Source organism: Sorex araneus, chromosome 6 (genome assembly GCF_027595985.1).
Source record: "Sorex araneus isolate mSorAra2 chromosome 6, mSorAra2.pri, whole genome shotgun sequence".
NCBI lineage: Eukaryota > Metazoa > Chordata > Mammalia > Eulipotyphla > Soricidae > Sorex > Sorex araneus.
The window spans coordinates 141,434,272-141,449,261 of record NC_073307.1 but is presented as its reverse complement, the minus strand read 5'-3'; the positions used below and the strand labels follow the sequence as shown (position 1 = coordinate 141,449,261).

The following is a 14,990-nucleotide window of genomic DNA, read 5'->3' as shown; positions in this document are numbered from 1 at the left end:
AGGGCAGAGCCTGGCAAGTTACCCATGGTGTATTCGATGTGCCAAAACAGTAACAACAAGTCTCACAATGGAGACATTACTGGTGCCCATCTGAGCAAATCAATGAGCAACGGGATGATAGTGACAGTAACAGTGATATTTTAAATTTTACATGACATAGATAAACCCCACATGTATATAATTTAAAGAAAATGAGGAAAGGAGAATTGAAAAATCAAAGCAAAACCTGAATAGGCATTTAAAAGTTTAAAATAAATTTTTAAATTAAATTTTTAAAATAAATTTTGCCTTTTTGATAGAAAATATTGTAGATAACAATTATCTTCATTATGTAAAAGTTCTCAGTAGATGTATGAGTCACCTGAATAAACATTGAAATAACATTCAGGGGGGCTGGAGCGATAGCACAGCGGGTAGGGCGTTTGCCTTGCATGCGGTCGACCCGGGTTCTATTCCCAGCATGCCATATGGTTCCCCGAGTACTGCCGGGAGTAACTCCTGAGTGCATGAGCCAGGAGTAACCTCTGTGCATCGCCGGGTGTGACCCCAAAACCAAAAAAAAAAAAAAAGAAATAACATTCAGAATAAATTGAAAATAATGCATTTAAAATATATATAAATCCCAGAACCTAAACCATACTACAATTAGTAGGGTGCTTGCCTTGAATGCAGCCTATGCAGATTTGATCTGTGGCACGCCATGTGGTCCTTTAAGCACTGCCACTAGTGATCCCTGTTTGTAGAGCCAGGAGTAAGCCCTAAGCACAGCCAAATGTGACCACCCCTCCCCAAATTTAAAATATAAATTTCTTACTAAACTAGGTATAAGCAAACCTTTCTTGATCTAATAGAGGATAGCCATAAGTGCCATGAACAAGTGTCATACTCAGTGGCAATGTTGAGTAGTGTGCTTTGTCTCTTAAATAAAAAACCCTTTAATACTTCTTGCAAAACTATTTTCAAGACTGAAATTCCCAAGTTGCTGCTTGCCCATGAAGCTTTTATAGTTCCTTCAAATCTGAATGATATTGCCAAAGGAAGATAATGAACCAAACATGATGACCTCTCAGTGTCTGTATTGCAAGCTTTAATGCCCAAAAGTAGAGAGAGTATGGGGAAGGTTGTCTGCCATGGAGGCAGGGGGAGGGTGGGAAAGGGGGGGTATACCCGGGATATTGGTGGTGGGGAATGTGCACTGGTGGAGAGATGGGTGTTTGATCATTGTGTGATTGTAACCCAAATATGAAAGCTTGTAACTATCTCACGGTGATTCAATAAAATTTTTAAAAGTTTAAAAAAAACAAATCTGAATGATAGTCTGAGCTGTGGCTGAATAGGATATTTGAATATTTTTGGAGAGGTGTGCATTTAATAGAGACTTTTTTTTTTACTATATTCTATCATGCTCTTCTGATCGGTAGGGTCTCATCTAATAGATATGCTGTGAATCTTTTTTTTTGGGGGGGTGTCACACCAGATGATGCACAGTCACTCCTGTCTCATGCCCTCAGTAATTATTCCTGGCAGTGCTCAGGGGACCACACAAGATGCCGGGAATTGAGCCCAGATCTGCCACGTGCAAGGCAAACTCCCTACCCTACCCGCTGTGCTATTGCTCCAGCTCACATCTGGCTTTGTTTTCACTGATACCATTCATACCTACTGAATCATGGGCCATTTTTATTCCTCTGCTCTGGGAAATACTTATATATGACTTCTTCGGTGATTCTCCAAATTTGCGTTGTTTATTCCTTATGAACTTTGATAATTCTTATATTGCCCCTCTTGAAAAATGCATCCTATAATTATCTTTGGGAAGTTGATTTATTTTTACACTACTGTTCCCATATTCTGTTGTTTTTACGCAGTTTTCTGCCTCTCATCTTGGAGCTCACCAATCTTTTCCTCTGCTGCCCAGGCCTTCAATTGAGTTTTTTTTTATTTTGCCACCATGTTCTTCTATTGTTTCTGATTGTAGGGTTTTTTTTCATGTTTGCTCTCATGCTTTATTGAGTTTTTCTATCTATACCTATACCTCTAAGCTCATTAAAACCCCTCTAAATAGTGTCTCTAAAGTCATTATCTGAGAGGTTGCAGAGACAGTTGATACTGGGAGAACCTTCGATGTCATTATTTTTCACTCATTGAGCTTGATGGACTTTTACAGAGTTTTCCCATTGTGTTTGCTATGCTCTGAGTTTGAATCTTAGTAGGTTTTACTATTGAAGGTCTGAGATACTGGACTAAGCATTACTTCCATGATACCACTTACCCAGTGATAAGTCTAAGTGTATGCATCATGAGATGTGAATGAGTGGAACTATCACATGGCTGCATAGGCAGCTTCATGGTTCAGGGAACAAGTAATAGTGAGTGGAATTATATGCACATGGTGTGGATGTGGGCAAGGTTGGATCAGAATTCCGAGTGTCTGAGAATGTGGATGTGGGCCTGCTGAGATGGGAGAGGTCAGATATAGAGACTGCCATACCCCAGGTGGAATATAGGGGAATCCACTTTGCATTCCAAAAAGGCCTGTTGGTGTGATCAGTTTTGAAGGTTAACCATATCTGGAAGTTTGAATGACAAAGCAGAGGGCGTGAGATGCATATGTGGCCTGCTGAGATTGTTGTCTCACTTTTTCAATTACAGTTTCCATTAGGATAGGAATAGTATTCTTCACCTTTGTATGCCCCACGCAGGACAAGATGTAGAATCAAGGGCAGCAGAGAATAACAGTTATACTATCACTAATCAAAATCACAGTTGCAATATACATATTTAACACTTATGCAGCTCTTATAGTATAAAGTAATTATTCTAAGTTCTTCATCTAGGGTGTGGAATTTTATCCACAAAACTATGGCTCATGTCGCATTATTATTACTACTGTTTTGACAAGAAGCATCTTGAGTCATGGAACAGATCAGTTGCTTGCCCAAAGTCATAAATAATAAGTGCAAAATAAGTACCTTTTAAAACTGGAATGTGGGGCTGGAGTTCAATAGGCTGAGTACATGATTTTCATGCAGGAGGCATTAATTCCTGCCACAGGTGATCCCCTACACACTGCCAGGAGCAACCCACAAGTATAAAGTCAGACACCCCCCCTTGAGCAATACTGAGGTGCCCCCCAAATAAACCAAAACATAAAATAAAATTAGAATGTGGTGAAACTCTGTGCCCTTTCTTAAAAAAAGAAAAGAATATTGATTAACAGAAAAGGCAATTTTCTCTTTTCTCTTTCTTCTTTCTTTCTTTCTTTCTCTCTTTCTCTTTCTTCCTTTCTTTCTTTTCTTCTTCCTTTTCTTTCTTTCTTTCTTTCTTTCTTTCTTTCTTTCTTTCTTTCTTTCTTTCTCTCTTCCCTTTCGTTCTTCCTTTCTTTCTTCCTTCCTTCCTTTCTTTCTTTCTTTCTTTCTTTCTTTCTTTCTTTCTTTCTTTCTTTCTTTCTTTCTTTCTTTCTTTCTTTCTTTCTCCCCTCTCTTCTTCCTTTCTCTCTCTCTCTTTCTTTCTTTCTTTCTTTCTTTCTTTCTTTCTTTCTTTCTTTCTTTCTTTCTTTCTTTCTTTCTTTCTTTCTTTCTTTCTTTCTTTCTTTCTTTCTTTCTTTCTCCCCCTCTCTTCTTCCTTTCTCTCTCTCTCTCTCTCTCTTTCTTTCTTTCTTTCTTTCTTTCTTTCTCCCCCTCTCTTCTTCCTTCCTTTCTTCCTTCCTTCCTTCCTTCCTTCCTTCCTTCCTTCCTTCCTTCCTTCCTTCCTTCCTTCCTTCCTTCCTTCCTTCCTTCCTTTCTCTCTCTTTCTTTCTTTCTTTCTTTCTTTCTTTCTTTCTTTCTTTCTTTCTTTCTTTCTTTCTTCCTTCCTTCCTTTTTTTCCTTCTTTCATTCTCTCTCTTTCTTCTTTCTTTCCTTCTTTTTTCTTCTTTTTGCTGATATGAAAAATTTGGAACAACTTATCACATAAATTTCCCGATTGATGTTGAGGAGGTTGAGGAGAACACATTAGCTCCATTGGAATTCCTGCTTGTGCTGAAAGTGATGTATGAAATGAATGATTCTGTTTCTTTTCCTATAAGTATATTTGAAATGCATGAGTAAGAACATATGGCATATAAGGATTCTGTTAATCAAATCTGTTTTTTGTAAATAAAATTATGTCCCATAGAAAATGATTTATTTTTTTTCTGTTTGTCTCTGCATAAAAACTGGCTATTTGATGATTAGTTTTAGTATAGGAGACTCTCTAGAAGTTTATGTACTTTTGTGCCTGTCTCTCTTTCAGTATGTCTTCAAAGGTACTATAAGTTAAATGTCATTGTTTACAGATGAGATCACACCAAAGGAAGGGCATTTAAAAAAATTTCATTGTGAAAATATTTTGGCTTTGCCCTCATTCTCACTTTTATCATGAAAAGGGAAAAACCTTTCTCATGGAGTACTGATATCTTATGTTCAAGAACCAATCAGATAAATATCTGATAACAGGCTGCTATTGCAAGCAGTGTGCTTTCATGCATGTTACCTTTCCTATATTACATTTTCTCATCTTGAAAACAGAGACAATAATACTCCCTATTTTGAAACTTGCCATAAAATATTTAAAAGGATCATGGCCAGTTTCAAGACTTGCAATCCTGCAATTGCAAAGTGTTCTTTGCTCAGAAGGTACCATGTTTTCCTTACTGATTTTTAAATCATTACTCAATGCTACTGATTTGAAAATATTTTTTGCAATGTGCTCCATATTTTTACAGGCTAGGGAAATCTATGGAGTTATTCCTGTAGGATTATTTGTGAGCTTTAAAGAACACAAGACCTGCTGGTAATAGCCCTTCATAAAATGTCATCTATTACTAATTTTGCAGAGGATCTTTCAGCTGTTGCTATAAACCCTATAAACCCTATTATTCGAAACCTTTCCATCTTGAATCTAATGGTATGGCACCTCTCATATGTGCTCATGCATTCAGTTACCACTTCACTGCATTAGGGCAGCCTGATTTAATTCTTTGCTTTCTCTCTGGTTGTACAGAATATGGAGAATGGAGTTGAGGGCTGTTAATTTGAAAAACAGAAATATATCTTTATGAATATGAGCTACATTGCTGAGTAATGGACATTACTGTTCTTGTTTTCTCAGTCTAGGGAAATGGTTTATTTTCTCATCAATTTAGCTAACACACCATCCCACTGACATTTGGAAGGAACCTAACAGCTTCTTTTCTCTTTCTATTTTGCAGACTATTTGAACTCCAGAAGGACCAACACCAGATAAATTATGAATGTTGAACAAGATGACCTTACATCCACAGCAGATAATGATAGGTCCTAGGTTTAACAGGGCCCTATTTGACCCCCTGCTTGTGGTGCTGCTGGCTCTTCAACTTCTCGTGGTGGCTGGTCTGGTGCGGGCTCAAACTTGCCCTTCAGTCTGCTCCTGCAGCAACCAGTTCAGCAAGGTGATCTGTGTCCGCAAAAACCTGCGTGAGGTTCCAGATGGCATCTCCACCAATACGCGGCTGCTGAACCTCCATGAGAACCAAATCCAGATCATCAAAGTGAACAGCTTCAAGCACTTGAGACACCTGGAAATCTTACAGCTGAGTCGGAATCATATCCGGACCATTGAAATCGGAGCCTTCAATGGTCTGGCAAACCTCAACACTCTAGAACTCTTTGACAATCGTCTTACTACCATCCCAAATGGAGCTTTTGTATATTTGTCTAAACTGAAGGAGCTCTGGTTGCGAAACAACCCTATTGAAAGCATCCCTTCTTATGCTTTTAACAGAATCCCTTCTTTGCGCCGACTAGACTTAGGGGAGTTGAAAAGGCTTTCATACATCTCAGAAGGTGCCTTTGAAGGTCTGTCCAACTTGAGGTATTTGAACCTTGCCATGTGCAATCTCCGGGAAATCCCTAACCTCACACCACTCATAAAGCTGGATGAGCTGGATCTTTCTGGGAATCACTTATCTGCAATCAGACCTGGTTCTTTCCAGGGACTGATGCACCTTCAAAAACTGTGGATGATACAGTCCCAGATTCAAGTGATTGAGCGGAATGCCTTCGATAACCTTCAGTCACTCGTGGAGATAAACCTGGCACACAACAATCTAACATTACTGCCTCATGACCTCTTCACGCCCCTGCACCACCTAGAGCGGATACACCTACATCACAACCCGTGGAACTGTAACTGTGACATCCTGTGGCTCAGTTGGTGGATAAAAGACATGGCACCCTCTAATACGGCTTGTTGTGCCCGGTGTAACACACCTCCCAACCTGAAAGGGAGGTACATTGGGGAGCTGGACCAGAATTATTTCACATGCTATGCTCCTGTGATTGTGGAGCCCCCCGCTGACCTCAATGTCACTGAAGGTATGGCCGCTGAGCTGAAATGCCGGGCTTCCACGTCCCTGACCTCTGTATCCTGGATTACTCCAAATGGGACAGTCATGACACATGGGGCGTACAAAGTGCGGATAGCTGTGCTCAGCGATGGCACATTAAATTTCACGAATGTAACTGTGCAAGATACAGGCATGTACACATGTATGGTGAGTAATTCTGTTGGAAATACCACTGCTTCTGCCACCCTGAATGTTACTGCAGCGACCACTACTCCCTTCTCTTACTTTTCAACAGTGACAGTAGAGACTATGGAACCTTCTCAGGATGAGGCACGGACCACAGATAATAATGTGGGTCCCACACCAGTGATCGACTGGGAGACCACCAATGTGACCACCTCTCTCATGCCACAGAGCACAAGGTCAACAGAAAAAACATTCACCACCCCGGTGACTGATATAAACAGTGGGATCCCGGGAATTGATGAGGTCATGAAGACGACCAAAATCATCATTGGCTGTTTCGTGGCCATCACACTCATGGCAGCTGTGATGCTGGTCATTTTCTACAAGATGAGGAAGCAGCACCATCGACAAAACCACCATGCGCCAACAAGGACTGTTGAGATCATTAATGTGGATGATGAGATTACAGGAGACGCACCCATGGAAAGTCACCTGCCCATGCCTGCTATTGAACATGAGCACCTAAATCACTATAACTCTTACAAATCTCCCTTCAATCACACAACAACAGTTAACACAATAAATTCAATACACAGTTCAGTGCATGAACCGTTATTGATTCGAATGAACTCGAAAGACAATGTACAAGAGACTCAAATTTAAAACATTTACAGAATTACAGAAAATAATCAAAAAAAGACAGTTTATTAAAAATGACACGGATGACTGGGCTAAATCTACTGTTTCAAAAAAGTGTCTTTACAAAAAAACAAAAAAGAAAAGAAATTTATTTATTAAAAATTCTATTGTGATCTAAAGCAGACAAATTAATGTGTATTCCTCAGAACCTGTTTTTGCTGCACTTACTTACTATTTTCCCACATTTCGTCCCTGCCTTTCCCAATTGCCATATTTTTCATAGGAGATCTCAATTCCTTAAAGAACTGGCATAGGAAATTTTGTAAGAATTCTGTTACACTTTGAGATTTTTATGGTGAATTCGTGGTGAGATCGGTCTCTTTTGTCTTCCTTTCTCTATTTTTTTCCCTTTTTTTGCTTTTCTTCCTCCATGCCCTTATGAAGTAGTCCAATGGGGAATGCAATATTAGAAATAGATTTTTAGAGAGAAGGAGGAAAATGCAAGATCTTATATTTTTCATGTAATGACCTGTTCTGTATTTATGAGGGGAACCATTCTATGGAAAGGGGTAAAAAGTAAGCAAATAACAGATTAATTTACATATGAGCATCTACAAAAACCCCTGATCTTTTAAACAACTCTAGAACCAGAATTTGTAGTTTAAAAAAACTAAAAATAAGATTATAAATAAAATATTGTTGGTTTTTCTGTACCTGGACACAACTCATTTGTAGTTTGGCTCAAATGTCAGAACCTTGGAATTAGCTAAATTTCTACTCTCTAAGAAAGAACGTATATGCAATCATTCAGTCATAGCATCCAGCTCTATGGAGTCCTGTTTTATTAGCTGATTTACTTTTGGGATCTATAGTCAAAGATGCTATGGCATGTTTCCCTCTACTTAGGACTATCCTCTGTAAAATACTCAGTTTTGAAATGAGTGATTCTGTAAATTTCATTTGGAAGAGAGTTTTAATATAATTCATTAACTGTCTCAAATAAATTCTATGAATGGTTAGATAAAGTGCAACCATAGAATTAAAAGGTATCATAAATTAACCAAGTGGGGGAAAAAAACTTCCATGTGTACACCAACAAATTCAGTTCTATTTTATAGGAATTATTAGCTACCTACTATGTGTATTTAATGCTTGTTTTAGCATTTGGGGTACATAACTTGACAAGAATGGTCCCTGCTCTTGAAACACATATTATCTACATGCAACATGATTGAAACAATAATTAGTTTATTTTTGGAGGACAATTTTAATTTTACTCTCAGGTAATGACTACAAATGGGACTCTGAAATACCAGGTTAAACTCTACAGAACCTCTTTGGTCAATCATTCCCTCTTGTCCTGAAAGTTTCTTTCAAATGTACTGTGTAGAGCTGAAAAAAAAAATCGGGTATGGATTTCCTGTGAGAAATGATGGTAAGACGGGAGATGGGAATGTTTATTTATGGAACAGTGTAAAATTTTAGTTCTGAAAAAATGCCCTGGCTTCTAAGTGAAAAAACAAACAAAGCAAAAAATAAAAATCCTGAGGGCCAGAGAGATAGGATTTGGCACTTGCCTTGCATGTGGCTTATGTGGGTTCAATCCCTGACAACCATACGGTACCCTGAGTCTGTCAAGAGTGATTTCTTGCTGCACCACAAGGAGAAAAGCCTGATAAAAATCAGGTGTGCCCCTGACAACAAACAACCACAGAAAAGAACTTGGTCATTGTTTGCATCTCAGCACTTTCCTGTTATTACAATATAGTGTATATATATGTATATGTATTTTATATATATATGTATATATATAATGCATACTTATCCAGATGAACCAAAGTGAAAAATATGCCTCTTACTATTGGCTCTTACAAGCTTCCATCTATTAGTGAGACAGGGAGAACATAGAGGATATGTTACATCTTAAATGATGATCATCTTTGATACTTCTATTTAAAACTGTAGGTTGGATCCTACCGTGTTTTGTGATCTCCAGGTGTGAAAAACTAATCATAGCTAGTAAAGTAGCCAAGAGCAGTGTGAAGAATGGACAGCAACTGAATGACACTCTATGGGTCTTGCTTCTATTTTCCAATCAGAAATTCTCTAGTATCCCTTTCCTTCTCATTTCCTATTTCCTTTTGTCAGCAACATGATTCACAATTGCTTTCATTTGCGGAGAAGCTCTGACAAAAGGGAAATATACATCTTGACTATTATCTCCCAACTTCTTTATTATCAAGTGTACTCAAGGTTCTCCTAAGTTACAGATTCCACAAAAAACAAAACACAAGAAATATCTCTATACTGTTGAGTGAGTATTAGTAAAAAGAAAAGTGGTAAAATCATGATAGAGGAAAAGAATGCTGCCTTTACCTGTTTTCTGTTCACCTGTGGTTTTATTTTGGTTTTTGTTTGTTTCTTTATTCATTTTGAGCACCTGACTCTTTATGGAATGAGATCCTATGGACAATTCCTGTTGACTATGAAGTGTGACTGAACAATCAGACAAATTCTAATAAATGAGAGAAAAATTAGCTTTAACTAAAAAAAATACTACTATTATTAATACTAGTAGAAACTAATGCTCGCAGTTCATTTCCATAGGAAGTTGGAGCTGGCATAATAAAAACATTAGAAAAAATTAAGATTTGCTTGGCTAAATTTAACTTCTACAATAAATTTAGAAACTCTTTTGACAAAAGGACCCCTGTACAAGTTTTGTAATTGTATGGTGGATGGCTATTGATGCATTATTTAGATGATGCTAAAATTATTTTCTAGAATTTATCAGACGATAATTTGACGATATTTGAAATGTCTTGTGGTTTGAGAGTCTGTCATACAATCATTGCACTTGATATGTTAGAGAGGAACACATATTATGGACTTATTTGCTTGAGAATATTGTCCCATGTGACTGTTTAATTACCCAGATACAGGGCCAGAACTTTCACATCGGGGTTAAGGCACTTGCCCTAGCTATGGTTAAGCCTTGCAGGGATGGTTCCCAGGTACCACATGGTGTGGTTCAAATACACTCCCAATTTAAAAACCTGATACATACTTGCACAAGAAAAAAAACTCTATGTATATAATTATTTTTATCCTATTCTATTAAAAGACAATCACATGTCAGCACTTGTAAATAGTTGTATGCATTCAAATAGGACATTTACACTAAAAGTATCCTAAGAGAAATTTTAGTTTATGTAGTTCCTTACTAGAGATATGCAGTTTGTTTAAGGAAAATATCAATTATGTTTTACAAAAAAATTTGTTTTCTTTCTGTTCAGAATTCTTACTCTTATACCCTGGGTTATCATTTTTATCTCCTAAATTCTTCCAAATGTACCCAAATATATTTGCTTTATCAAAAATGAAAAGGATGTGGTTCCAGCTCTTAAATACAGAGTCTGATATAGTTTTTGTTTTCTTTTTGGGTCATACCCAGCAATGCACAGGGGTTACTCCTGGCTCTGCACTCAGGAATTATTCCTCGCCCTGCTCAGGGGGCCAAATGGGATGCTGGGAATCAAACCTGGCTCAGCTGCATGCAAGGAAAACACCTACCGGCTGTGCTATGGCTCCAGCCCCAGAGTCTAATACAGTTTTAAATATTTTCTTTCAAATTATGGATGTTCTGAATTAAATAAACATCTTTTTCAAAGATTTTATTTAAGCTTGCTACATACATATGTATGTGTGTATCCATATGTATGTATCTATGGGGGGATGTTGCTTTTTCATGATTAGCATTAGATCTTTTAACCACAGTTTAAAAATATATTATAAGTAATTAAATATACAGTTACTAGAAAATATCTTGAAAATAGGTAAGCTATTTACATGGGGAAAATAAGAGTGAATGTGTTCTATAGCAATATTTTTCTCTAAAAATGAAATAAAAATGAGATGAAATTCATTTCAAATGGAATTTTCCATTGAGAAAAATGGAAGTAAATAGAGAAAGAGAGCAGAAATTTGATGTAGGTTGTGATACAGGCATCAGGGAACAGCTATGGAGCAACTTTGACTGAAAAATGAAAAAAATACTATATGAAAATTCAGTATTTTAATCATTGCTGATTAAAATAAATATTTTTATATAATGCTGATCAAGGTGAAATAATTCAAACAGCACTGATTTTTGAATTACACTGATCATCTGGGTAATAACCTTTATAATAATTAGATATATAGGCAAGTTTGACGAGTATATATGAATACAGTGTGGTGACTTAATGCAATGTGATGTTTACATAGTATGTTAATTTGGTACTCTTGCTTACACAAACTTAGGATATTGAACATAATGATATTACTAATATTCCATTTTGTCTTTTAAAATTCTGCAGCATATGTTGCACCTCTTACAAAAATATCTGTGCATAAGTCTTATGAATGCATTATTTGAATAGAATATGACCACTAATTCAGACAAAAATGATTTCTAATGGTTGACTTAAAAATACTTCCTATTTTTTAACTATTCTATACAAAGGAATGCATATTTCCAAAAGCTCTATATTAGATATAGATAAACCATGTCACCATCGCCTTTCCATGCTCTATCAGGTAACAAAATAAAATATATCTGGTTATATGAGAGAAAGAAGAAATCACCTAGAATGAATCAAAGATCCACATATAAAATGCTGATATGTTCATTTTATTACACAAACCAGGTCTTGTCATTTTATGTCTTCACATGCTGACAACAGAACTTTTGCTATTTTAGTATTCTTAAAATTAAAAAATAGGTAGAAATTCTATACAAAATTATAAATTTATTTTTATAAGTGATGACAACGAAGCATGGGAAACATTTTTTATAACTTTATGCCCATGAGAAAGAGGAAAAAATGAGCAAAGGAAATTGCTGCAAGACAGACAATAAATGAAGCTATTTTAATGAGAAAGTGCATGATATTGGAAAAGTCCTTCCATTTTGTAAAGTCTATTATGCACAGTAAATGAGCATACTTATATATCCCCTGTGTGAAATACAAACCATGAAGTCTTAATGTTCAATATTTGGTCCACTAATTTAATTTCATTTTCCAGATTATTAATGTTGCACTTTATTATATGTTTTGTGCAAAACTGATAAATTTTAACTTGCCCAAATGAAATCAGCACTGCTTTTATCTGGCTTATGGAAGTAGTGAGTATATATGTGTTATGTTTCAGAAAGAAGTGAACATTCATTGTTGTCTGAAAGAAGAGGACTGTTCTCTGAGGTGGAAATAGAATTCATTGTGATTTATAAGACCTGACCCTGAGACTTTACAGAACATTAACTAAACTCCACCCCAGAATATCTTGATGAGAACCTAGCTTATCATTTATACTGACATGTTTGTCAGTAAGACTCCTCTGAGGCAATCAAAGAAACTCCTTACCTCTCATCTTTTAAATTTATATTAAAAGAGGGAAAATTTAAGTAAAATTCAACAATTTCTCCTTAGTCACAGTTGCTAGATTTGCAAAATATATAGTTTTTGAAATAAAATAAATTAAGCCTCAATCCAACAAAATATACTAAAAATAATTTATGCTATATTTTATGATATGAGCTTTCTTATGTTGTTACTTAAAATTAATTTATTTGTAATACTAAGGAAATTATAGATATTTTTATTAATGAACTCATTAAATCAGAAAAATTAACCTTATACAATTTGTAAAATGTCCCAAACCTTAAGGATGAAGTAGACTTTTAGATTAAAAAAAAATTCTATGTTTTAAAAACTTAAGTTTTAAAACATGAGAGAACTAATAAAATTTATATCCAGCAGGTCTCAAGCAGACTGATTCACACTTACAAAGTTATTTTTCAACATAAACAGTGTTAAAGAATTAACTTTAGTCAATTTTGACCACAAAAATGTAGTGATGCTACATATTAACACCTTAAATGTTTTGAGTCTTTCAAATAAGCTCCTTCTAACAAATTAATGTCCACCTCTATATACCTGGTTAAATTTCAGTTTTTCAATACATATCATTGGCCAGTGTGGAAGTATAAGTAGAACTATCTTTCATTTGCAAACTTCTTTTAATTTTTCCAGAATATTAAAATTTTGAAAAATCAGAATAATAATTTTTCACAGCTATACAACATTTAGTTTTGCAATCCAGGGCTCAACCCTTGTGATTTGGAGGGCAATTCATATAGCTGAATAAATTATTTCTAAATATTTATGAGGTCTGCTTTTCAATTTTTACTCTTGAATTACACCACAAGATCCTATATTTTATTATGATTAGTATAGCCTCTATCACCATAAATAAGGACATTTGTAGTATTAAATTCTTGCAATGCTGCAATAATATAATTATAACACTGTAGCACTGTTTTCCTATTGTTATCAGTTTGCTCAAGCGGGCACTGGTAAATGTCTCAATTTTAAGACCTATTGTTACTATTTTTGGTATATCGAAAACACCATGGGGAGCTTGCCAGGCTCTACTGTGCAGGCGGAATACTCTCGGTAGCTTGCCGGGCTCTCCAAGAGGGAAGGAGGAATCGAACCTGGGCCGCCCATGTGCAAGACAAAAGGCCTACCCACTGTGCTATCGCTCCAGTCCAATATAATCGTATATATAATAATCATATTATAAAGGAAGTATAATGGAATGATTGACTGTCTCATTAGCTAATTTTATAAAACACCTTCTAATTTACTTTCTACCAAAAAATATAATTATAAAATATATGCTAATAAGATTAAAATAACCTTGGTGGCCAGTACACTTTCAATTTATTTCCAGTATCATTAGACTCGTATAAATTTGAAAGTATAAGAAATTATTATTAGTGATTTATAATAGCCATTTTAAAATAATTGTGGTGTTCAGAATTAGCACTCATACTAAGGAGTATTGAACTAGCTTAATAGGTTATTAAAGGTCGTGAGAAACCATTAGGTATCCGTAAGTTAATTCAAAAATAAAAACTATTCTATAACTTCAGAAATGCTTTCACCTTTTATATAGCATTTTATAGCTTATAAAGTGCTTTTATTATTTGTTAAATTTTAAAAGTGTATTTTGAGAATCACTGTATCACTATCACTGTATCACTGTCATCCCGTTGCTCATTGATTTGCTCAAGCGGGCACCAGTAATGTCTCCAGTGTGAGACTTCTTGTTGCTGTTTTTGGCATACCAAATATACCATAGGTAGCATGCCAGGCTCTGTCGTGCAGGCAAGATATTCTTGGTAGCTTGCTGTGCTCTCCGAGAGAGGCAGGGGAATCAAACCTGGGTTGGCTGCATGCAAGGCAAACACCCTACCTGCTGTACTTTGAGAATACATATTAATTAATAAAATAAAATTTTCCTAAATATGCATTGTAGGTAGGCCTAATAAAATTCAAAAGCCATAAACACAGGCTGAAAGGAAGAAAGAAAACAAGACACTGAAATAAAAGCAAACAGTAAGTGGTAAAAGTATATGTGGTGGGGCTGGAGAGATAGTTCATATGTGGCAGACCCAGGTTGAATTACTGGCTTCCCACATGGTCCCCAGGGTTGATCCCTGAGTGCAGAGCCAGGAGTAACCCCTGAGCTTTTGGGTGTGCTCCCTGACCCTCCTCCTCCACCTAAACAAAAGTATAAAATACAGTTAGGCCGTTTATATGTTAGAATAAAAGTTCATTCACATAGCGACTATAAATTGAAGATTCTACTTAATTCCATTCACTATTCACCCTCACTTTCTGCTTTTAGAACCAAATTTCTTTACGCTAGAAAACTAACTGCTTCTGAGCAAATCAGGAAGACTGGGTACCCTCCTGCCGACATTATCTCC

At 36.1% G+C, this 14,990-nt stretch overlaps 1 protein-coding gene across 9 annotated transcripts in view; it reads left to right on the top strand.

Annotated features, from left to right (window-relative positions):
* The window catches only part of LRRC4C (leucine rich repeat containing 4C), a 1,396,500-nt gene extending 1,388,616 nt beyond the window's left edge, over positions 1-7,884 (top strand). For all 9 annotated transcript variants that reach the window (XM_055143221.1, XM_055143222.1, XM_055143218.1 and 6 more), the window contains one exon: positions 5,231-7,884. In XM_055143221.1, coding sequence (XP_054999196.1) covers positions 5,273-7,195 — 1,923 coding nt within the window. In that variant the 5' untranslated portion in view covers positions 5,231-5,272 and the 3' untranslated portion in view covers positions 7,196-7,884. The remainder of the gene's footprint in view (positions 1-5,230) is intronic.
* The last annotated feature ends 7,106 nt before the right edge of the window (positions 7,885-14,990 follow it).